General features: G+C 40.0%; 1 protein-coding gene across 1 annotated transcript in view; it reads right to left on the bottom strand.

Annotated features, from left to right (window-relative positions):
• Window positions 1-17,309: 17,309 nt before the first annotated feature.
• Window positions 17,310-25,608, bottom strand: part of kdm4b (lysine (K)-specific demethylase 4B) — a 46,553-nt gene continuing 38,254 nt past the window's right edge. Inside the window, 5 exon segments of the mRNA XM_034147245.1 lie at window positions 17,310-19,331; window positions 19,822-19,914; window positions 21,497-21,616; window positions 22,153-22,329; window positions 23,048-23,236. Coding sequence (XP_034003136.1) covers window positions 18,894-19,331; window positions 19,822-19,914; window positions 21,497-21,616; window positions 22,153-22,329; window positions 23,048-23,236 — 1,017 coding nt within the window. The 3' untranslated portion in view covers window positions 17,310-18,893.

The following is a 25,608-nucleotide window of genomic DNA, read 5'->3' on the forward strand; positions in this document are numbered from 1 at the left end:
ATAATACGCTTAGATGCGTTGATGGCTGCATCGTTACCAAACCTGTGAAGTTTTGGGCCGTTTGGAGCATTTTCACTGAAGTTATGAGAAAACCGTGTTTCATGGCGAGCCTTGTGTTACCATGGCAACTGCATTTGAAGAAATCTCAAAACTCTCACGTAGATGTCGTCATGGCTGGACTGTTAGCACATGTGAAGTTTGAGCACTTTTTGAACATTTTCATAGGAGTTACAGATGTAGCACTCCCGATAGGACTCCAGCTTACAGCTTCCTGCCTGCTACCTGCCTGCTACCTGCCTAAGACCAGCATCTGGGAATGTTAAGCCCTCCCACTATTTTCCAAGAGGGCGTTGCCAGATTTTCAATTTCAGGATTTAACCAGGAGATGGCGCTTCATTCACAAATACAGAAAGAAAACTTTTCATGGACTTTCAGTTGTGTTTAGAAGAGCATTTGAACACATCAATATTTTAGATCAAATAAAGTATATCTAATCTTGTAATTCAATAATATATAGTCTTTATATATTAAATAATCATAATAATAATGTAAATGTTTACATTACACTTCTTTATTTGTCATGCGGTCTACCTACGCTGTAAAATGTATTATCTCTTCGATTTACACACGGCATCTATTGCACTTCTGTCCATCCTGGGAGAGGGATCCCTCCTCTGTTGCTCTCCCCGAGGTTTCTCCCATTTTTCCCTTTGAAATGTGGGTTTTTCTCTGGAAGTTTTTCCTTGGACGATGTGAGGGTCTAAGGACAGAGGGTGTCGTTTTCTCATACTGATATTCTGAACAAACTGTGCTGTTGTATTTGCTGTAAAGTGTCTTTACTGTAGGGTATTTTTATTATATGTACAGCACTTTGGCTCGACCAAAAATCGTTTAAAAATGTGCTATATAAATAAAACTTGATTTGATTTGATTTGATGCTCATGCTTTTACCTTTACAATCGTTTGCTTTAATATGCAGTATATTTTTTGTATATTTTTGTGTTTGCTTCCTCCTGCTCCCTTTTGGACACATACTGTATGATTTATTATTATTATTATTAATATGAAGATATTAGATAAGATAAGATGTTACTTTATTGATTGAACATTTTAGTTTAGAATGTGCTATCCCACGGTAATTCAGAAGGCTCACAGGTCACATTCCGACCATTATTTAAAACAATGGGTGCTTTCATAATAATGATGAGAAACTATGAAATAAGAAATGAATCAAATTAAAATGTAATTATCATATCATATATTATATAGTGTATTGTATTATTAAGTAATATCATACATTAACCCCATTATAGCAGATGCCACATTGAATGGATGAACACATTTATGCATCAATAATTACAACAGAGTATTTCTAAATACAAGTTGTAATCTAATCCTCTTATTTTTACACAATTGACAGACAGTGTTATTTTATTTATTTTTTGGTTCTATTTTATTTATTTATTTTTTTTCCTTTTCCTTTTTATGTTTATTTTCATGGCTCTGTTGTTTAAGTTATATTGATAAGCTTTTTTTGGTTTTGCCTGTGCGGGTATGTGTGGGTGGAGGGAGGGAGGGGGGAGTGTAGTGAGTGTACTGTGATATTACAATATAAATGAAATGGCATCGATTATTGTACACTATAATGAAATAAAAAGACTTGTAAAAAAAAAAAAAAAGACAGTGTTATTTGTACGTCAATAGTCATATATTGTCATAACCTTTTTGTGTGAAATAATTAATATTATTATTATTTCCGCCCACTGTTTGGCGAGCTGCATGAGAAACTGACGGGCTGTCAGGAGAGAGAGAGAGAGGGAGTGAGGAAAAGAGAGGATCCGTTTCTCCCGTGTTATTATCCAAAGTTAATGTAAACTTTTGAATAATGTACTTATTATTTTCGTGATGAACATTAAAAACAAAGCACGTTGGCTGATTTTGGACCCCCTCACTATTTGTTTTCACTACTTTAATTAAATGTTTGATAAGTGCATGCAGATCACAGTACAGTATGCTCGTTCAGTAAAACACGTACACAGATAAATTATTTTGTATTCCAAAAATCAGGAAGTAAAGTCCCCTGGTTTGTGACAAGATGTGAAGTCAACAGATAGTCACTCAGAGGGGGGTACTATTTATTTTCAAATGCATATAGGCAATGCCATTCATTTACATGTAGGCAACACTGCCCTTCCAGTCAATAATTTGAATTTGAATGGGATGGGGAGACGTGTGTGATTAAAAATGAGTGGCCAAACTAAGACCCCGCTCACACGGGACCGTTTGCGTTTATGCACAGTATGCGTATTCAAAAAAGTCTTCCGTTCACATGCATTAGTTTCATTTAACGTGTCTGTTCAAACGAGGCCGCTGGAAACGCTGTAGTACATATGCTGGGACTGTAAGTGGCGCTGTAACTTCCGCCAAAATACACCAAAAGCCGCGAAGAAGAGCAACCGAGCAGCCCTGCTGCAATGTTGCCATGGCTACCCTTCTGTTTAAGCCCCGAAACTGAAACTGAAACTGAAAGAAACTGAAAGAAACCGAATCTGTGGATATTGCATCCCGACCAAGAAGGTCTCCGTGGAGAGGACGGCTCAGAAAGAGAGAGATATTCTCTACAAACACCGGGTGAGATCCTCCTTTGTCAATATAATGGATCAATGCATGAAATCTGACTCTGTTTATTTTGTTTAAGGAGTATATTGGGCGTTAACAATTCTGGTTTGCTTTTTATAATATTATTTCATTCAAGAACCCCTTGTGCGTTTAATTAACACAGCTATTTTTGATAGTTGCTGCAGGAGAGGTGGGGAGAGGCGGGGCTATCGTTATTTTTTCAGGAAATATTCGTATCGAGGTGATTACACGGACTCGGTTGACCCCCCAGAGCGTTTCGTTTGCAAATCTATCCACCTTGGGACCCGTTATTGTTTGTGGGGTCAGTTTCTATCGGCCTCGTGTAAATAATAGGGCTATACGCACGCGAAACTATGCAGATACAAGCAGTTTTCTTCTCGTGTAAACGGCGCCTAAGACTTAGTTTTTCAAAAGAGAAAATGCAGATATTACACTCAGAAAATAAATGGTACACATATCAGTACTCTTAGTGCCAAGTTGAAAGAGAATTCCCTGCTCTAAACAAAGTCAAAAATCAACATACAGTAGGGGGGTGGGGGATGGTGAACGGTATGGTCAATGTTTGTAAACACAATCCCCAGGATGTGTCCTAATCAAACCAAAAGAGAAAATGCAGATATTACACTCAGAAAAGAAATGGTAGACATATCAGTACTCTTAGTGCCAAGTTGTCTCAGACAATCTGCATTTCCTAATGTGGGACAGTTCTGTGGAAAATGTGGGACACTGAAAAGTCTATGTTAAAAAGCCTCAGTCACCTTAATTCATGTAATAAAAACATCTCAGGTCAGTAACACTGACAGCTAAATGTGCAATACCATGTTCAGCTATGTTACTATTTATAATGTTATTGTTGTTACAACAGAAGATGTTTTTCTTTATATTGAAGTTAAATGCATCAATCTGTGACACTTTTATTTTGTAAGATAGCAAGGGGGGCATATTGTGATAACCAGGCCTGTCATAAAATGCACCCCACCCAAAAAGATGTTTGTATTAATCCCACCCTCAAGCATATTTTAGGGTATAGTTGTAGGACTAGTACCAATGAATGGAGCAAGTTTCATGTATGTGACCCTTTTATTATGTAAGATAGCAAGGGGTGTATAATGTGGCAAAAATATGCTGACAAAGACTATGTAACATTTGTAAACATATATTTTGATTATTATATGACAAATATGTAGAATTAAACAATACATTTTAAAGCACGTGTATACAGACAGGACGTAACAATAATAACAAAAAAAAAAGATTAAAAAAAAAAAAAACTGAAAAAGAAGTGACGAATGAATTTCGACACCACTACCATCAAATACGGAGCGAAAAGTTTAACCACAAGAATCAAGACTATATGAGCTACCACTAAACAACTCACAGTCTGAGAATTACCATTAATAAAAACCCTAAACGTTTACTTTTCGTTTTAAACATCGTTTTAAGGTGTAAACGTGTCATTTAGGAACTGCGACAGCATAAATATGCGAACACAAACCTACAGACTGCTGGAGAAGAGATATCACAGGGGGGGGTTGGGACACACACATTCCGATGGCCAATTAGTTTTAAACAAAGAGTATACTCAACATAGGCCTACAGTAGGCATGGGGGGTGGGGGCTGGTGAACGGTATGGTCAATGTTTGTAAACACTGTGACATTTTGACTTTATTTGATCATTTCAGTTAAAAACTAACGTTCATATGTCTCTTTTTGAGAAGAGAAATATGAATATGTTAGTGGCTGACCCAGCCCCATGGTCTGTCACAGTAGTGCGGAAAAGAGAAGTGCACTGTTTTGCCTGGCTGGACCTGTAATTTACAGGAAAGGAGTGTGCGCTACTAAAGAGACGCGCTACCATGGAAACCAAACAATGGTGTAGCTGTATTGAAGTCCGAGTGGAAACAGTAGCATTTGGAGAGTTATGTTAGAACAGCCAGGTCGTGACTCACAAAAAAAAAGTGTTACTTCACTAACTGTAAGCTTGTCACTCAGAGTAACCTACAGTTAACTTAAAGGGGACCTATCATGCAAAATGCACTTTTGTACGTCTTTTATACATGAATATGTGTCCCCGGTGTTCCAGGGAACTCACCAAGTGTCAGAAAACACAACCCTCTCTATTTTCCTCCATACCCAAATCTCTAAAAAAGGGGCTGCAACGGATCTGATAAAAACTGATCCAGATTTGAACACTGTCCTGACGTCAGGACGGTGGCGCTACGGCTATTGGGCCAACTCCACCAATCAGGAGGAGACCGCCACGGTCATTGCCGTTCGAAAGCGCTGGAGACGCTGTAGTACATATGCCAGGCCAGTAGATGGTGCTGTTCTCACGGAATCTGCCCCTGCACAAACAGAGCTATAAATTGTCAAATTGAGCAAAATGAGGCATGGCTAAAATGCATGATCTGTTTGGTATTTTGAAAAAAAAAAAGTATAAATATGCCTTATATAGGTATGGTCCTACACTATATTATTCAAATATAGCATGATAGGTCCACTTTAACTGCTGTAGAAGAAAGATCAGGGGGGGAGAGAGAGCTGTGGCTGATGGGCCATTAGGTGTGTAAACACACAGCTGAGAGCTGCCGTTTCATTCAGACTGTTTAAAAAAACGGTAACAACGGACTATTTTTCTTAGCGGATGCATGTCAATTTAAATCAATACATACAACTATTTTTTAAATCAATAAAAACATTTTCTAAATCCATAAAAGCATTTCAATTAATATTGGGACGCGTCGGGATCCTGATCTGCCTGACAAGGCTCCATTAAAATATAATTTTTTTTTGAATTACTGAGTTTAGGCACGTTAATAACGTTTTAATGAAGTTGAATACAGTATATTCATATTTGTCAGTGATTTCATGTCAATTCGGCGAACATAAACATAAATGATCGTGGTGAAGATGATGATTAAATTAGGATTACAAATCGAGAGCCGGCTGCATTTCCTCTCGTTCGTTTTTTTCGACTAAACAACATTATTTTGTTAAATAACAACATGGTGATGTTTTGTAAATGATTACATGTCTCTTATTTAGCACAGACTATGATCCTATCCGTGACATATGGATCTTAACAAAGATCCGCTATACAGTAGTACCAGACATACTGTACATCCAGCGTACTGTATCGAAGTTGATTTCACATGAGCTCCAGTGTGGAACCCCACTGCACCCCCTGGTGGATCAATGATCCATTGCAGCTGGCTTCTCAATAATTACATTTATTTATGACGGGGGCGGTCTCAAGTCAGACTGGAGGCTGTCTCTTGGATCACGGGCAGATCACGGGCCGATCACGGGCCGACCATGGCCCTCGCGTTTCAAACTGTCCTAAATGAGCTGCTACATCTGTATAGCGACATCGTGTTTTATGGCAAGGGATGCGTTTCCATGGAAACGACATATGGTGAGATCTCAGATTTGGCGTAGGGCTGTTGAGGCATAGACCGGTGATATACAAGTGAAGATTGGGGGACGATTGGACCGTGTCGATTGGACTTACAGCGACATCGTGTTTCATGGCGAGTTGTCTGTCGCCATGGCAACGGAATTTGATGACACCCCATAATACGCTTAGATGCGTTGATGGCTGCATCGTTACCAAACCTGTGAAGTTTTGGGCTGTTTGGAGTATTTTCACTGAAGTTATGATAAAACCATGTTTCAAGGCGAGCATTGTGTTGCCATGGCAACGGCATTTGAAGAAATCTCAAAACTGTCCCGTAGATGTCTTCACGGCTGGACTGTTAGCACACATGTGAAGTTTGAGCACTTTTTGAACATTTTCATAGGAGTTATACATTACATTAGGAGGTTACATTACTCTCTCTCTTCTCTTGATCGCCCTCTTTCTTCTCTTGATCGCCCTCTTGATCTTCGGCATATGATGATGACACCCCATGATTGACGTAGAGCTGTTGAGGGCAGAACCATTAACCTTTATCTGAAGTCTGCTGCTCTGAGCATGTCAGTTGGAGTGATGACATCATCGTGTTCCATTACACAGGTGTTTATAGTTGAGCTAACGAGCTCTGCAGAGATCATAGGTTTCCATTGTTCTGAATGAGAGATAAACCTCTTACATGTGAACGTTTTGTGGAAGAACCGTAACAGATATCTGTGAAATTTCAAAACGTGAAGCATGTCAGGGAAGTTGAGTATCTGAAGTGTAATTTTTGTGTACTTTCGGGTTAATAATGTGGCCTTTTTGGCAGTTTAACTAAAGGTGTGCGGCTGCTGCTGTGAGGAAATATCAGCCTGAAATTACAATGGGTTTTAATGGAGACATGTTGAACGTTTTTGTCACTTCATGCCCTCAAGAGGCATTTTGTTTAACCTGTTACGCACCGGTACCGGGCGGATAAACGCGTCATTTGCAGGAAACAACGTCTAAGGGATCTTAATATTTAATAAACTATGAATGTTTTATATCCATGTAACGGGAAGAAACTCAGCTAACTGATCTTTTTAATTTTTTTTTTCAAAAAAAACCCCACAATGCTAGCACTCAGCCTCTGAATTAGCCACGAGCGAAAAAATGTAACCTAAAACGGCAATTAAACTCACAATAACTCCCTTATTACTTATCCTAGATGCACAGCCAACCACTCGTTTTTGGTGTCCTGGAGACACAGAATCTGTGTAAAAAACCTCAACACTCAGTGATAAACATTTGCGACGCTATAAACGAAAGCGTACATCATAACATGTGGAGCTAGGTAGCTAGAAACGCTAACATGGCTTACCTTGGTCAAAACTGGTCTTCAATGGCATTAAAACGATAAAAAAAACGATGCTGCAGTTAATCCATAGGTTCATCCAATGTATCTGTGCCCTCTTTGAAATTATCTCTGATAATACATAAGCAATAAAACTGCTTTTTAGTTTCCAAATGCCAGAGCTAGAATGTAGCTCCACTCTGCTTTACATTTACATGCGCGCAGCCCCCACCTTTTCTCTTCACAATGAGTGTGTGTGTGAGCCTCCCCCTTCGATTCTATTGGCTCTAACGGTCAGAAAGAGGTGTCAACCATCAAAATTGAGCAAGGGGGGCCAGAGATATGGAAAAAAAAACATTTTCACCCAAATCACCTCAGAGGTGGGGTGGTTTTGGCTAAACCTCTCTAAAAAGGTCAAATGTCACTTGTTTTGCATCAATCTTGATACAGGGTACTTATTATATGTTGTACTTTGGATTCCTAAAGCTTTTAGTCTACTAACCCATCATCCAAGGGTAGTTTTCACTATCTGTAAAAAATAATTTTTGGACGGACACTATAATTTACAGTTTTTTACTATGTAAAATCTGAATTTTCTTTCAAATAAAAAACATTTATATTGATTCTGACACTTCTACACCCAACTCACAGATGTAACCTTGCTTTGATAAAAGAAATTATTCATATAACCCTTTTAGAAGTTAAGTTGTAGTCATTTGTTTTGGGCATGTCATTTTCGAGCCTGAAACATGAAAAACAGGCTTGGTGCTTAACAGGTTAATTATTTTGCTTAATTATTTGTAATTTTTCAAGCTACGAGATGTTTTCCTACTTTTGTCATGAAAAATTATGTCTCAGGAATGTAGGGTTTGGGAATTATGGCAGTTTTCAAAAAAGATATGAAGGCACATTTCAAGATGTCCTACACTCTAGCTGTGACATCCTTAACACTAGAACCGCCAGAGATTTTTTATACCTAAAACCGCCACCTGGGTCAAATTGACCCGCTATTAGAATGCATTGATTTTCAAGGTAAAATGTTCTTTTATTGAACAGAGAGTTTTGATCGCACAGGGATGAAACGTATACCAATATAATCTGTGGACTCTCAGGGCTCGACATTATAAATGGCCCGCTGGGCCGGAAGCATTATTTAGACACCGCGGCCAGCATAACGTACTTTCAACTCGCCCCACAGCTGTTTGCTGCGGAGCGCAGTGCGAGCAGTCTCCCGTGAGCAGGAGCACACTCCTTCACTACAGACTGTCTCTATCTCTCTCTCTCTATCTCTCTCTCTCTCTCTATCTATAACTATCTATCAATATATCTATCCATCTATCTCTCTCTCTCTCTCAATCTATCTCTCAATCTATAAGGAGGAACCGCAGTAGACAAAAGGCGTTGCTATAGCAACACGTCATGTTTATATGAAAAGGGGTGGGGTCAATATGACCCGCTTGGCGGAAATAGGTACAAATGGCAATTTTTTGGGTGATTTCTTCAATCTGACTTCATATTGAGAATTTTTAACAACAGAGGGTGGTACATAACACACTTTCAGGAAAAGTCACGGACTGGGAGACTTTAATATTTTATTGAAAAAAAGTTACATCAAATATAAAACAGCTCGGGGTCAAATTGACCCCGTTGGCGGTTCTAGTGTTAACGAGCTGTGCAATGTTAAAGTTAAAATGTTAAAAATGTGATGTATTATGGGATGTATCTCTGGAATTATGAAAGTTATGAATGATAAAAGTAATAGCCTGCGATTCCCGACCGAGCTGAACGTTTTGATGTTTGAACGGAGTTTCTGCGATGTTGAATGTGGGAGGAGAAGAGGGCCAAAATAAGTCGGCGGAATAATAAACTTTTTGTCCGTAGCATAACATATAGTTGGAATGCTGTATCAGCATTCCCACTAAATTACAGTAGATTCCCTTCATACAGGTTTTCAAGCCAAACTTTCTGTCTGGAGAATTATTGTTATTTCTAGGATACTACGCAACAAGTCCTTTAGAAGATAAAATAAATTAAAGTGATAGAAAGTGAATAAAGAATACTAGAGTAACAAAGAGCAGATCAGGCACATTTTATGATATGCACTTGTATCTATATATTGATCAAATATACTTTTTTGTTTTTTATAAGTAGATGCTCTGGGGCCCCCTGTTGGCTTTGTGTAAAGATGTCGAGGGCGGATAGATTTCTCTCCAGCTGACTCTTGACAATTAATCAAATAAACATATTTGTTCTCGTTGACGAGAACTAGTCAACGAGAATAAATGTGTTATTTTGTATTTATTCTTTAATTCAGTTGTTATCCAAATGAAATGTGTGCAACAGCAGCGCAGGTGTGATGAGCAAGAAGAGGAGGATAATTACCGGCATTAAAGTGTTCACTTCCCTCATCCATCTTAGCTTTATTTGTAGTGGAACAGAATCTCCCTTAATTTTCTTACTCCACCACTGACAAACTAGTATGCTCAGAAACACATCAAAGATATGCTTTCACCCATGAGGGCACACATACATACAGTATAGATAAATACAGATGTACGATATGTACGTACACACAATCATTCAGAAGCAGACTTTCTTTTAGCAAAACAGATAAACATTGACAATACATTTCACACACTCACACACACATGTAAACAATCCAGAGGAAGAACAGGCAAGAGTCTTCCTTTCATATATTTCCCAATTTGTCTATAGCTATTTAGCTCTGACATCACTAGTCTTGGTTACAGTATTAAGTAGAGCTGGACTCCAGAGGGATAGATACTTGCATTGAACTTAAGTGTGACTTATTCTCTCTCTTTCCTAACAATCCTTTAGATCTCCTCTCGCCCTATGGTGGCTTCCAGCTGCCTCACCTTGAGGCAACTGAGCTCTCTGTGCATAATTACCCTCAGCTTCGCAATCACGCTCCCCCACCCCCCCTCCCTGCATGCGCTAAGATGCTCCCGTGTTGCTCGACACCGTACGCTGTAGATCCCAACAGGAAATAGCTGTCATTATGCAGGTGGGGTAGCTGGGATGCGCTTCACAGCAGGGTTCAATCTGCCATGCGCTCCAGCATGATGAACTGAAGCTTTTACCATAGACTTGACTTTTTACTCTTTCACAGAGATTTTGCATCATGGCTTCTAAAGTTGTTTGGTTTCCCTCTCTGTCAGCAAAATCAAATTCTTAGAATCAAATCTAAAAGAGACTTAAACTCTATGCCAACTACGTTCTAACATTAAAGGTTTACCATAATCTTTTTAGCATTGACAGTGACTTCTAACTCACATTGTAGCTACAGGATTAATGTTACACTCAGTTTGAAAGGACTTTAAAGGAGATCATTAAGTTAAATGAAAAAGTAATGGATGCAGATTTACACCAAAGTGTTCTGTTTTATATTCATACAAAAGCAGACAACACAGCAACTGATAATTAAAAACAGTATCATCATACATTTTACTCGTGAGTTGGACACGAGAATGAATTCAGTGGAGAAAACCTGCTGTTGAAAGAAAAAAAATTGAGTTTATTTTCCACAAAAAGTTTAAATACTAGTCTTCAGTTACATTTGTAGTAAAACACATTTTCTCTAAATAAAAAATCTTGTATGGAAGCATAAATGTGCCACAGAAGAGAAAATATGCATCCTGTAAATCAGGGGTATTCAATTGCATTTCAAAGAGGTCCAGTAAGAGAAAATGTCATTAAATGCTCTGTTTTCGCTGTCCACCTTTCTCTTTTTTGAGCACGCCATTTGAAGTTACTCCGACTGTTTCTCTCTTCTTGTCTCGTCTCTGTGTTTGAATCTATCGTGCTGACTCACTGACTGCACCGATTTGATTGGCTGAGAAGCGTCACCTTCTAAAAACATTAAAAAATAACTTTTTTAAACCTTTTTATCTTTATGTTTTAAACATTTCTTTTAAACATTTTTAACATCGTGGATAAATCCTTATATGCTCCCGGCAACATTACATTACATTACATGTTACTTGTTAGACGCTTTTATCCAAAGCGACTTACATACTCAATACTGTCGGCAATCCCCACAGGAGCAATTTGGGGTGAAGTGTCTTGCCCAGGGACACAACGACATGCTGACTGCAGTGGGGTTTGAACCTGTGCTCCCCTTATCCCAACACCAAGGCTCTATCCACTGCGCCACACTGAACATCAACTTTGCCTCCTTACTACACTCACCCCTACTTTAGTGGGAACAATGAGTCTGCGTCTTTGATGCGCACAGGCGGGTGATGTGGGGATCAGAGTCCTGCATCGGGTTGGATACCAGACGGGTGACCCGCAAAAAAAGTGATTCGCGGGTAGTATTTTTTCAAACATTTTTTTCCGGGTTCGGTTCTGGGTAAAACAAAGAATATGCGGGTCGGGTCGCGGGTGTTGCATAATAAATATATTTAAATAATAATAATTTAATTTAATGTTTAAAGATTCCTCAGACCTCTCCCCCGCGGGACCGCGCATAATCATAACCTCTACACCGCATCAATCTGCTGCTGAGCGCGCCACATTCGAAATGGCTGAGGTGAAGCTCTCTAGCGGAGAATACAGCATTGTAAATAACTCTTCCTCAAGAGCAAAATCCAACGTCTGGGAGGCTTTTGGTGTCCTCCTAGATGGAGAAAATAACCAACGGGGCGGGAGCGGGAGCGGGAGCGGGTCTTGAAAATCAGACCCGTGCAGGACTCTGGCGGGGATGCAATGTAGACAGGAATAAACGCAGATCATCCTCTGGCTGCAGCCTTGACCGGTACTTGCTTTTGATCAAAGTCAATGCGGAAAACCCGCACTCACACAGGTAGGTGGAGGTGAAGGGAATGAGCACTTTTACAACCTTTTTGGCGAAGTGGGGGAACTCGGTCTCCACAGACAGCCAAAAGTGTGCAAGTGACACTTTACTCATCTTGTTCTCGTTATTTTTTTCTCATGCTGCGCCTCCCCTGAAGCTCTCTGGCGCCCCCCCAGGGAGGCGCGCCTCACACTTTGAAAACTGCTGCTGTAAATCATAACAATGACATAAGTAAGTCATAAAAATGTAATAAGTAAGTCATAATAATTAGATAATAAGTCATAATTATGATGATCATTTTTTTCTTTTCTGTGGCGCAAACGGGCTTCCATACAAACAGACGGACAAACTAAACCAAAAACAAAACCTCATTGGTGGAAATACAATAAAGGATATACAATATTTATACATTAAAACAAACAAAACAAATGCTAATGTTTGCCCTTTAAACGATCGCCTCAGAAAATGTAACTGTCATTCTGATTTTAGCACAACCGGTAATCACCGCAACACATCAACCTCACTTCAAAATCGTGATCCAAATAATTTGTTAGTTGAATTCTCTCAGAAACCTCACAGACAAATCTGAAAAGTAACACAGGCACTTTGTGCACAAACAACAATCACCCGAATGTGCATCTGAAAAATCTATCCATTTAGAGACAGCTGCAGAGCAGACGCAGTAAAATTATGTTGTGACTTGCCTGCAAAGTGAAAATGATGAGCGTCCTTGTTTCTGCAAGCTCTGCAGTTAAGAGTTTCACAAAAAAATAAATAACAGCAGCAGGGCCGGGCTCTGCCGCAGTGAAATCTCTCCCTTCAAGTGTAATTAAAAAAACTACTGGCAAAGGAATGAATTAAAGGCTCCCAGTAGCATTGATAACCCTGGCGTGGCAACAAGCGAGGTTTTTAACAGGCGCCTAATGGGTCTGCTAAAAGGCCCTTTATTATGTTTTCTCCTGTAAATGATCAAAACTCCTTTCAGTAACCTCAATAAGGATCTTTATCGGGAGTGAAAGAGAAAGTGTTCACAAAGAATGAAAGGAAAAAAAACACCACAGGCGACGGCACTTGGATGGGCTAAAGGCTAATTGTGTCTGAAATGAGATTTTAAGCGGCTGAATTAGTAGAGGGTGCAGCGCATGGCGGCTGAGAAATGGAAGTAAAATGGAGTGAAAATAAGCGCAGGTCACATACAGATAAGCATGCCAGCTCTCTGAGAGTCTGGCTTTGTGTTTGTGCAGCTCTTTAAACCACACAGGACGCCGTCTGGTGATTAATTAGGCTGACTTAGAAGAGCAAACCCTGTCATTACTTAGCGTATTCGTCGCTCGTTTCAGTCATAGACACTCTCCTCTGCAGAGCTGCTTACAGTGAGTCACAGAACAAGATTGAATTCATACATCAGCAAATAAAAGTCACAGAAAGAATACAATATTCCCTAAAATGATTGTGCAGGGTGGAGAAGTGCAATGAAAAGAAGCATTACAACAAGACAGGACTGTTTTTAATTAAGGCAATTGGGAGAAAGTACAAGTGAAGATGTTACAGAACCTCTTTAACAGATGAGTTCCCAGGTTACTTGTGAAAAGAAGGAGTAATGTGAGGATTTAAATGATGGAGGGAGAGAAGGAGGACGGGCTGGAGATGTGGAGAACAGTGTTTATTGCACAAGTAAGGGACTAAATATGATGTAGCATCTCCAGCTGTGCACTCAGCTCTGTCAGCACGTGTGGTCGGCATGCAAATACGGGTTGATGGATGTATCTGCTCTGGTCTAAAGGGAACACGCCACAGAGAGGGGGGGGCTGTGGTCGCTCGAAGACTAATGGGCCGATTAAGCGCTTCAAGGAGGCAGCCATTTATTTGTTGTGTGTGACTGGATGAAGATTCACTTCATTAATAAGGGCCGGCACTTACCAACATTGTTGTTTTGTTTTTTCTTCCCTCTTGCTCTCAAACAAGTTTCTCTCCTCTTTGGTTTATTGTGTCTGTACCAGGAGAAAATGAATGGAGGCTTGTGAGACAAAAGCAGCAGTGGAGCGTTAGGACTGCATCACAAAATCCAGGCATTAAGACAAACAGTGAGGATTGATCAAACTGCGATAGCTTTTTGGACAACAACAACATAAACTGAGAATTATAAATGCAAATGGAACGATATGTTAGGTGCCTCGCATAATCTATTATTTCCAGTTGTCTGAAAATCTCTGAGCCAGTTCGTCTTGGGGGCAATTTATGGTGCAACTCCTGTAAATATTAAATCATCTCCATTAAAGCCATCACAAGAGCAGTAGCTAATAAACAACATTAATATCTAAAGGGTAAATATAAGTGGGTGCATCAGACATATATCTCGACAATGTTTCATGTGATGTGAGTGTTTCGACATACAGTAAGTTGTCTTTTGTTCATGAAACAGAAATAGAGTCCCTCTTTCTTGAGCATTTTCTACTCATGATTTTTAGGAGTGTTTCTCTCATTCCTACCACAGAATGTAGACTGACACAAGATAGCGCAAATAAAGTGTCAGACAATTAAATTAAAGGTTTTGCAGTTTCTTCAATGCTTGTTTAATTTTGTCTCTTTTTAAATGAAAACAACTAGATGACTAAATGTAAGTAAATGACACATGAATTTATGATCTGTAATTTTCAAACAGGCTTTCCTTGTTCACACATGCGCACTGCCACTATGTAAATCACACTCAACTTAGGATGTTATGTTAGACGCTCACCAACACATCTGTTACTTGCTGAAAAACTATTTGCGGTGAAAAATGAATATGTTCTTGCTGTTCCAATATCTCAACATGATAAATGAACTAACATACAAACCAGCTGTGTCAACAACAGTGCAGCAATCGCGCTAACTAGACACAAACAACAGGGACTATTAACCATCGACAGGCAATATCCAATATGGCCACCAGTCATAGTGAATGCAAGTAGTTACGTCACTTGGAAGTCCTGCATGTCTGGAGAAGTTCATAAAGATCAGGCACCTCCAACTTCTCAGACCAATCCCCTTGAAACACAGGACAGTGAGCTCCACTCATTATGGTAATACTGCTCCAGTGAAGTGATTTACTTGGCAGAAATGTAATAAAAGCTTAAGGCTATAATGGAGCCTGTCATATCAACCAGCTTGTCAACATAATTGCCACTTCCATCTGCAATTAGATCACACTGCATTCGCTGATTTCCACTTCCAATGCGAGCCATTCAGCTGTCTGATCGTCACCGAGCAGGTTAGAGTTTTCAGTGTCATCCTCAAGGACGTTTTGGTGAGACAGACTCAAGCCAAAGGCCACACTTTCAGGTTATTCAACAGCCACGAGGACACATGCTGTTTTAATGCCTTCATGGTTCTATTGTTCGAAGATTATTAAAATACTGAAGGTTTCCTGTTCCTTTTCCCAAACTGTTCAGCCAAACTCTTTTACTTTTAAAAGATATCTTCCTCATTTCTCTCCTCCTTTTTACCCGTGGCTGGGTTTAACTGAATGAAGAAATCAAACTCTGGAGTTGTTAAAGTAATTGCCAAGCTGGCACATCCCCAGTTCTTCTGCAAAGACACGGCGGGCACTTCAGAATGCTAATGTCCACCCTGATCCAGAGAGGGCAGAGAGTGTGTGTGTGTGTGTGTGTGTGTGTGTGTGTGTGTGCCCACGTTAACGATTGGTCTATAAGACACACAGATTTCTTGTTCTTCCAGTGACCTTCTCTCTTCACAATCTGTCCTTTTCTTGTTGGACTTCTTCTAATTAAGAGGCTCCTACACAGAGGAATCAAAATGTAAGTATCAGGACATGAAGAAAGACAACAATATTACCGGTAAAAACAGCTTGATTTCTTTAGCAAAGGCTACAATGTAGTTACAACAGCAAATAGTTAAAGGTCACCTATTATGCAAGTCCACTTTTTCATGTATTTTATACATAAACATGTGTCCCCTCTGTGTAAAGAGTTTCTGAAAGTTTCAGGAAAAAAAGATTCTCTCTTTTTGTCCTGATCCACTTTGTGATGTCACAATGTTTTTTTGGGTTGAGTAACCATTAGCCAATAACCAACCAAGGTAACTACCCCGCCCCTTATCACCTGAATCTCCTCCTAGCGCGTTCACACCGGAGTACTTTTCACCGTACTTTTCCCGTTTAGTTCCGTTAGTACCCCTTATGTCGCGTTCACACCAAAAAGAGCACTTAATCTCAGGAACTTTTACCCCCATTTTTAGTGCCTGCTGAGAGATGGTACTTTCCTGGGGGAAAAAAGTGCCCCAGTTCTGATTGGCTGGGCGAATTGCAAACCACGCCCCGTAAAACTCTGAAATGTTTTTGTCGAGCCGCCATTTTATTATCCTCGCATTAGCATTATTAGCATTAGCATTCGCCCAGCGCACAAATGCAGAGAGACTAACTTATGGCAACACAAAATAAAACATGGGAGCGGTGGAGATGAGGAGGTGTCGGTGTTCCGGCGATTTACTCGGAAGGCTTCAGTAGAAGCTGCTGGGAGTCCCAGCAGCTTCTACTGAAGCCAGTCTCCAACTCCAGGGACTTCCGGCCGGGGACTTCGGGTGACAGTATACACCGTGAAGTTGTTTGCGGCCTGCCAGTAAACCCAAAGCAGAAGAAGACGAAGTGACGTCAGCGGCTCATTTGTGTAATCTTCCCTCAGGGAATTTATTCCGGTGTGAACGCGATCTGTACTAAGTGCCCTGGGGTAATAAGTGCCGGGGCACTCAGTGCCGGCACTGAGTACGGCAAAGTACTTGGTGTGAACGCGGCTATTGTGTTTTTCTAAACCAAACATCTTGCAAAGGGGCGTGGCCAGCAGCAGCTCATTTGCATTTAAAGCTACAGACACAGAATCAGCACTTTTGAAACAGGGCTAAAAGAGAGGGGTTTATGGCACGCAACAATATATTATAGGTCTCAGATGAATACAATACATGTCTCTGAAGTGTTTGACTCGCAATACCTAACAGTTCATGCATTGTTGTGACATTTAATAATGAAAATGTATTAGAAGTTACCGTATGGAGTTTCCATCCTTAGTCAGTGGAGTTTGACCCCCCCACTACCCTTTAAATCTCTTTGAACACAAAACACAGAACAGCTGTGGACTAGCAACCCACTTTAATCCCTCTGAAATAAAATGTTCTTGATGGATTTCATTTGGATACAGGAACAAGTTTGTGCCCCAACATTGCAGTTTGATGACAGACAAAAGAAAAAAAAGAGAAGTATATATGTGCAACATTTACAAATCTGATTCACAATACACATGGCCTCAGTATGTACAAGGTGACAGTGTTGGGAAATCAGTCCATCAGTAGTTTAATGTCTCTAAAAGCACCCATGAAGCAAAGCGCGGCCATATCCGCAAATTGAAAGATGTATTTACTGGTGCAAACTGAGTATAATACACGTGTTGAAATGTGTAAAAAATACACTCATTAATATTTTCAATAGGCCAAGTTTATGAATTAAAAATAAGAAAATGTACAATATAAGGATAGGGTAATACAAAAACAAGATACTTAATATACAATATTGACTTGTACATACAATGAAAACAAATCATAGAACATCATATTTTCAGATTGTAGGGTTCCTACATATACACATTTTCAAATAACATACATGTTCCAGACTTGTATCCTTAACATTTACTTCAATTTGTTTCACCAGATCATGTGCTAATAGGAGAAAGAAGACATAGAGAGACATTACCTATAATAGTGGACAACATGATAACAGGAGCTATTATCAGCAACGGGTTATTCATGAGCCAATTACGGCTGATGAATATTTTCCGGCTGTTCTGTCCTTCCTCAACTGTGTGAAGACTCGGATGTTAAAGCAACATTTTTTCCACATGTAGGAACCCTGAGACAGATTTAGGTGAAAAGAGTGGAGCTGCCAAATGTCAGATTAAATGATGTCACTAAAGGTCTCACCTGTGACACATCTTTAAAAAACATTGCATCCTGAAAACAAATCTATTAGTGTTTGCATTCAACATTTTTCTGCCATTACAAATAATTATATCGATATTTGACTAAGACATTTAAATACTGAATTCCCATACAATACATTTTTTTTCACCCCATTCTCCCCCCTTTTGCAATCCGATGGAAAATGAACACTTTAGTTCCACCTCACAGTTCCAAAGCCACAAGCGGCCCGATTGAAAAATAGAACATTTGTTGCTGGTTGTTTGATTTCAAAAAGAAAAAAGAAGAAGAAAAGTTCAAAAAGGGGCCTTAATGCTTAGAGGCCGTTATAATAATTAGTTTTCTGTACAAAAGACAATGGGAGTGTGCCGTCATCGAGTTAATGCACCGAGGTATGGAGTTGATACCACTAAGAGAAGTATTCATATTAAACTGGAGAAGGGAAGCACAGCAGCTGACCAGAAATGGAAAACGCGTAGAAAAACAACAAATTATATTAATTATGTCAAAAAAATAATAATCCTTTACCTTTTACCTCAGAGCACCACCGCAATACATTAACTCAAAGAATAAAAAAGGAGCATGCATTAAAGAGTGCTTGTGTCTTTTTTCGCTCCGCCCTGAGCTCTCTGAGCCGGTGGAGGAAATGTTTTTAGTCCATAATTCCAGCACTCAGTGAATCCACCTCAGTTAGCGACTTCCTATTGGCTCAGCCTCCACTGGCCGAGTAATAACAAAGTGGAGGTTTTTAATACAGGGGTCCTGGACTACTGTCCTGATGGAAATGTGAATTGAGGAGGCTCTCCATGAAGGAAACGTCCACTGAAAAGGGGTTTGGCTGCGGAGTCAGCATGGCATCTGAGGCCAGGGTCGACTCCGTGAGAGCGTCTGTGAGGGCCACGCTGGTGTCCATGGGGGTCTCAACGTCCATCTGAATACCATTGGTGTGGGAGGGGGCTTTGTGTAGGGTCATGGTGGACCGGGGTAAAGGTTGTGAGGTTTGTGATGTGTGAATACTGAGATGTTCTGCTCCTCGCGATGCTACAGCAGCTGTAGTTAGGGAACAGGAGGGTTTATTGGTGGTCTCCATGGGTGTGGACGAGGCGGAGCCTGACGGGAGGCAGCGGCGTTTGGCTGCCTGGGCTTCATCTGTGGATGAAACCCCCACCTGAGGTACAGGGATGGCCTGAAAACAGACAGGCACAGACTTAGACTGAGGAAACATTGGGATGGTCAGCTGTTTGTGTCTAAAATTGCTTTCTATTGATTTTGTATAGTTAACGTTTGACCATTTCAGAGAGTCCGAATACAATTGTGTGAAACTGTATTATCTATAGTGCACTAAAATATTAAAGCAGCCATTTTGTGATTGTTGATTATCTTGTCCTCTCAGTTTATTGCTAACCAAGCTAGCAGTTATAAGCTGCCTTTGGCACAATAGAAGTAGAACGTACCCATTTATTGTTTGAATAACTTAGGTCTTTTACTCATTTTACATTTACTCTTTGGAGACCCTTCAGCACACACAAAATTGATAGCCGAGGCAAAAGTTAATGAATATTTTGTGTCAGCCAAAGCAAACATCTGCCAAACTAAGGTGTCTTTTTATTAAATCCTGTTACAACATGAAAGGTGTGTGTTCAGGTAAGGAAGCAGAATCTCTGTTATATACTGACCAGTCTGGCTCGGACCCTCTTCGGGAGTTCATGCTCCAGCAGATGGATCTCTGAGTGTTTAAGTATCAGCTGACTCTGGTCCTGAAACTCAACCTGGAAAAAATCAAATAAAAAAACGATGAAATATGAAATTCACATATCTAACTGTCTCCTGAGTTAAAGTAAAAACCTAGGTACACTTGGAAAATATCCAAATACACTGAACTCGACCCATAAGAATTACGAAGGGCTACATCAGCATGGTGATTTTTACAAGGCAAGACAAACCTTTATTGATCCCTGTGGGGAAATGTAGCTTTATATCAGAGGAAGATACATTTGTGCGTAGAAAAGATGATGGGTGGCTTAGTGAGCAAATATACAAACGTGCACCCAGAGAGTCACAGATGGGTCTCAGCTCACCTGAGCAAAACAAATGGTTGCACCAACAAACATCCTTGACCGCAGCCGTGAACTCTGAAGCTGCTTACTGACGGGACGTGAGAATCAGCTAAGCATTTAAAACATAAAAAGCGACAAAACCTGAAAAAAGGACAAGGTCAGGGATGTGTCCCTGACATAGAGTCCAGCTGGAGGCTTTTTCTGAATTGAACAGCCCTTCTTGTCTCTAACAGGACTCTCATACTGCAGCCTCCAGCGTACACATGGAGCTGAGCAAGGTGGGACGCTGATTTACTTTCTGAAGAGGAACTCATTGTAAAACACAATACATTTGTTTTTTTTGGTGCAACAACAGATATGCCATTTGTGTGAGAAAGAACACAAAACTAAGACGTATAAGATATTCTTTTAAACTAACCTGAATGAACAAAAACACTTTTGAAAGCTCGTTTCAGATGAATGTATTTAACTGTTTTTCCACAGAGACATCATAAGCCAGACAAGGTTCAATAACTTTACAGCAACAGTGTGTGTTGTGAAGCAGCCCCATAAACACCATCTCTGTTCTTTGTGTGTATGTGTCAGAAAAAGCGCTTACAGATGTGCTCACAGATCCAGCTTCACAGCAAAATCTAAGATTAACAACCTCACTTAACCTAGCCTGCTAATGCATTCCAGCATCCATGTCTGTAAGTGACTTTTAAGATGGCCTCCTCTGACACCAGTCCTAGAACCGTCTTTTGCAATTCTGCATTTTCCACTCAGTAAGCACTCTGCATATTTGCTCCATAAATTTCCCAGCATGCACCACTGATGCCAAATCCCTCCACTTTATGTTTTAATGCCACACTGTATCAAAACGCGCCACCATCTACAAGGGCAGCCGAGCTTTTCCACACTTAATGATAAATACCAGAACCGGGGAACCAAACCAGAGGATGGCAAAAAAATGAGACGGAGCAGCGTGTTACCCACAGTTCACGGCTTCAAATCACCAAGAGCGTCAGATGAAAGATGTAAGTGATGTTGTTGCTCAGAGTACTCGCCGAAAATGTTGTTCTGAATATATAACATTATTTAAAAATGTTGTTTTTTTACGGTAGGAAGTGTTCATACATTTACTCACATTGCAGCTGGAAAATACAAACAAATCTAGTCTTTTCTTGAACAGCCGTGGATTAAAAATGTGATATTTACCTGTCAAATGTGCAATTAAAAATCTAAATTATAATTATTCTTTGAGTAGGGAGCATCCAGTCACACATTAGACTCTAATATTTGTGTTTTTCCTCACCTGGTAGGACTTGTGAGAGTGCTCTTTGACAAAGGAAGCGTTGATAATCTGATCGTCAGATGTGCCCACCACTATCAACTCCCCCACCTCAGGAGGACCCGAATGCAGGCAGTCGTGACACTGAAGGGGGAGAGGAAGAGAAACAGGATGTAGGCAAAGAGGAAGAAGATGGAGGGCAATAGAGTATGTGGAGGAAAGGGAGAACAGAATGGCAGAAAGAAAACACAAGTAAGAGTTCTGCAAGTTTCATTTCCCAAACTCTTTTCTTTTAAAACTTGAACAACTTATGATTGAAGACTTTCTACTTTTATCTAGCACACGCTGTAAGAAAGTAAGTGTTTACAGTATTTAGATTATTGATATTTCATTCTCTGGTTCTTTTTCTCCTTCCTCCACAGAAAACCCACCACTTCCGCTGTTGCTGCTATAATTACAGTTATGATTGTGGCAGTGAGTCATTAAAGGTTGTTTGCATTCACTATAAGCCGTTATATTTTCATTTTGCAAAGACGCTCCAGCATTGAGATATAGAACAGTTGCTAGGATATTCTAATAATCTCGCTTTAAAACCAAAAGGGAAATATGTTTGTTCAGGTTATGAGTCTGCTACAGTACACAGGTAGGTGTATTACTGAGCTGTATGTTATATAACTCACCAATATGTTTTCTGGGTGCAGGTTGTCACAGTATGAGCCGTCATCAAAGTTGACCTCGTAGAACGTCTGTGTTGCCATGCCGATGAGTGTACAATGGTAGTACCAGCCGTCACTGTTACGGCCAATCACTTTCTGTCCTAGGTTCAGACCCTGCTGGCTTTTGAGGGATGTCCGAGGCTGAAGGGGAGAAACAGACGGATACTTTGAGGTAAAGACAGGATCCATGTTTGTGCTCATCCAGTTCATATTGTAAACAGCACTCAGATAATCCTTGAGGAACACATTTAACTTTATTTCATTAGATTTCATTCTGGGTCGGTTCAAAACCCCATATGAATAAACCTAAACAATAAGAGAGACCAAAGATTGCATTGAACAAAACTAAAGTGTTCTATCTGCATTATTGCTTTCTCTTATGTAGTGAGGTGATTCAATAACATGTACATTTTTTTTTTAGCCGCAACAGGCTTCAGGCTTTGTTGGGTTAGAATTTCCACTTGTTGATACATGAGTTTCAAGTTGTTGGAAATGTCGCCTCAGACGTCTAGTTTGTAATACTGCATGTATATAATTATTGTAATACTTTTCATCAGTGGGCCATATCCTCAATCACCACTGTGTTCCCTCCTTGTGTGACAGCAGCTTAAGCAACATTTAATTAAATGAAAGTCGTTGAGATTGCTGCTTGAAAAAACACTCTTTCTACAAGATATCAAAAAAAGGCTCACTGATAATTAAAAAAATAATTAACACCCACACATACACCATGAATCACAGCAGGAAATTCAATCAAATTCAGAAAATGAGTCATACTAAAAAAAAAAGTAAATCATGAATCTTTGTTGGGGTTCAATGTTACACAGAACAGCTGACTGTGATCCAGATGTGCAGGTACCTTTGGAGGGAATCTTTTATGCCTGTTGCAGGTGACGGACACCACGTAGGGCCAGTCGGCTGGTGTCATGACGACTCCGGCGATCTGTGCGCATGTGACATGGAAGGAGGTGGCGCAGTTCTCTTGTGAGCACTGGATGCAGGCGCCGCGGTTCTGATTGGCCGTCTTTCCATGGCAGAATACACACTTCTACAAAGAAAATAGGAAACAAAGAGTTTAGTTGGTGATTCAGGTGGCAGACCGGTTCCAATTGCGCTCCTGAGCTTATTTAGTATTTACTGCATTCACTTTCATTGATATCGAAGGATGAGTACTTATGGTGTTATGATTCATAATGTGGTTCATTATATGAGATTACAGGTTTTCTCTCTGTGTCTGTGAATAGAAAAAGTTTAGTTTATTCCAAAAGGAAAAACACAGAAGGGACTGATAACTGTTCAAACACTCGTGTTCACAATAACAGATCCTCCTCCGGGGCGCAGATCTCAGTCTAGTGTTTCAGTGAGCCTGCTGTTGCCATGGTGGAGATGTGATCATGTTGGGGCTTTCACGACAAGAATAACAAGTCCTACTGAGGCTGTTATATTCATAAGAACCATGAGAAGCATAGAAAACACATAAATTGGAAGATGAATTGTAGAAAGTTTGCACGGATTGAGGAGTATTAGACCTTTCTGCAGTTGAGCCCTAAAGATTTTTTTGACTCTTCTACTCTGGCACATACTGAAATCGTTGGAATTGCAGGGCATCTTTAGAAAGAGACGTGGAGGAATACAGTGGAGTGTAACCATTTTCCTCTTCTACTTTAATAGTTTTCTACTCATTAAAAAACATAATGGATGTGTTCAGTTTTTCACAGAACATGCGTCATCAGCGTCAGTAGCGTGGTGGGATTCTCATCCAGCTTCCACTGCAAATGTCAACACTTTGGTAAAGACAAAGTTGTTATTAGCAGCTGCCTGAAACACCACTATGACATTCAAAACATTTTTCAACCATTCTTTTCATTTCCCCCCCCCTTCCATTCTCGTTGGTGTCTTGCATCACTTGTTCAACTACTCTTGCACAATCATACAAGGAATTTTCTATTCCCCTTGGAGCACTTTCCTTTTAAAATCCCTTCTCTCCATCCCCACAGCCTGAGTGTGAAATGACCACCAGCCAAGCACATCTTTCCCTTTGGCCTGGAACCTGGTCTACTCTCCACTTTGACATGTGCCAGCCTGCACACAGGACTCCTCAACATTCATTATTCATTTTCAATTCACTTTGAATCCTTCAACCCTCCATGTCTACCCCCCTTTGTCTTTATACTCTCCTTCCCCATCCCTCATTTGTTCCTCTACTCAGCTAAAACGGAGAGAACAAGGTGGAGAGATGAAAAGCCGGGGTGCAGCGAGGAAAGAGAATAACAGCATGAAAAGGAATTTGGCCTTTCAAACCGAGTTATCTTCTCAATACACAAGGGGAGGAAGCATTATCTTCCTTCAAAATCCTAATAGAAACATTTATCTGTTAAGAAATCACCTGCCATGAAACACATTTGAAACACATTTGATAAGAGAATTATAAATGTTTAACTCATGACAGCATGCTTGGATCTAACATACAGACTATAAGCTTGGACGGCAGAGGCATCTTATGTGACTGCTATCTCTCTATGCTCCTGTTTTATTGTGATTATCTATCACCACACACTTCCCAATCCCTCACTCAGCCCTTCTTCTCTATCCTCCTCCTTATGACAAATCACACTGTGAGCATCTGTAGTGCAGCGTATGGCTGATCAATAAGAAATACAAATTATTTATTAATCTGTCAATACTTCATTTCTGTAGGAACAACATCTCTCTACAGAGCTTTGCTGTGGGATATTTCACAGGCTGGCATGATTAAGACTTTTCCGCTGAAAATCACAACAGGCAGGAGCGCAGCAGCAGATAACATAAGATGTATGTGATATCTGACACCACATTGCCGTCTTTTTATTTATATTTAATCTCTAATTGGTAAGATTGTGAAAGACACCAAAAACGAACTTACTTATTTACAACTTTTTTAGTATTTAAGCCATTTGTAAAACTTTAAATTAATAAATTGTGGCCCCATCTTCTGCAGAATAAGATAATATAATAACTGATAAAGTATGTGTCACTGTTATGGTTTATGTGTGTTTGCATGCTAAAGGAGAATGAAGCTGGAATTGTAATTTGAAAACATTTTTTTTTTTTTTTTCTTTTTAAATCGTACAATGATTTATTTAAGCGGCTTGCTTTTTCTAGCTTGCGGCTGCTTTCTAAAAACGAACAGATACCGCAGCGCCCCTAGGTGCACGATGCAACACTACCTTTGGGGAAGGTATATTTTTGAGGAATGCACAGCGTTACTGTAGCTGGGAAACTCTGGAAAAAAACTAAGACAAAAGCAACGTGTGTGAAATCGCTCAGTGCCTGAAAACTAAACGTTCAAAGATGCAGGGAAAACACAGATTGCTGAAGACAGTGCAAAATTAACTGGTTTCCAAGGGTGCGTGTTCACATTTGATCAGTCCAGTCATCTGA

Source organism: Trematomus bernacchii, unplaced genomic scaffold, assembly GCF_902827165.1.
Source record: "Trematomus bernacchii unplaced genomic scaffold, fTreBer1.1, whole genome shotgun sequence".
NCBI classification, from domain to species: domain Eukaryota; kingdom Metazoa; phylum Chordata; class Actinopteri; order Perciformes; family Nototheniidae; genus Trematomus; species Trematomus bernacchii.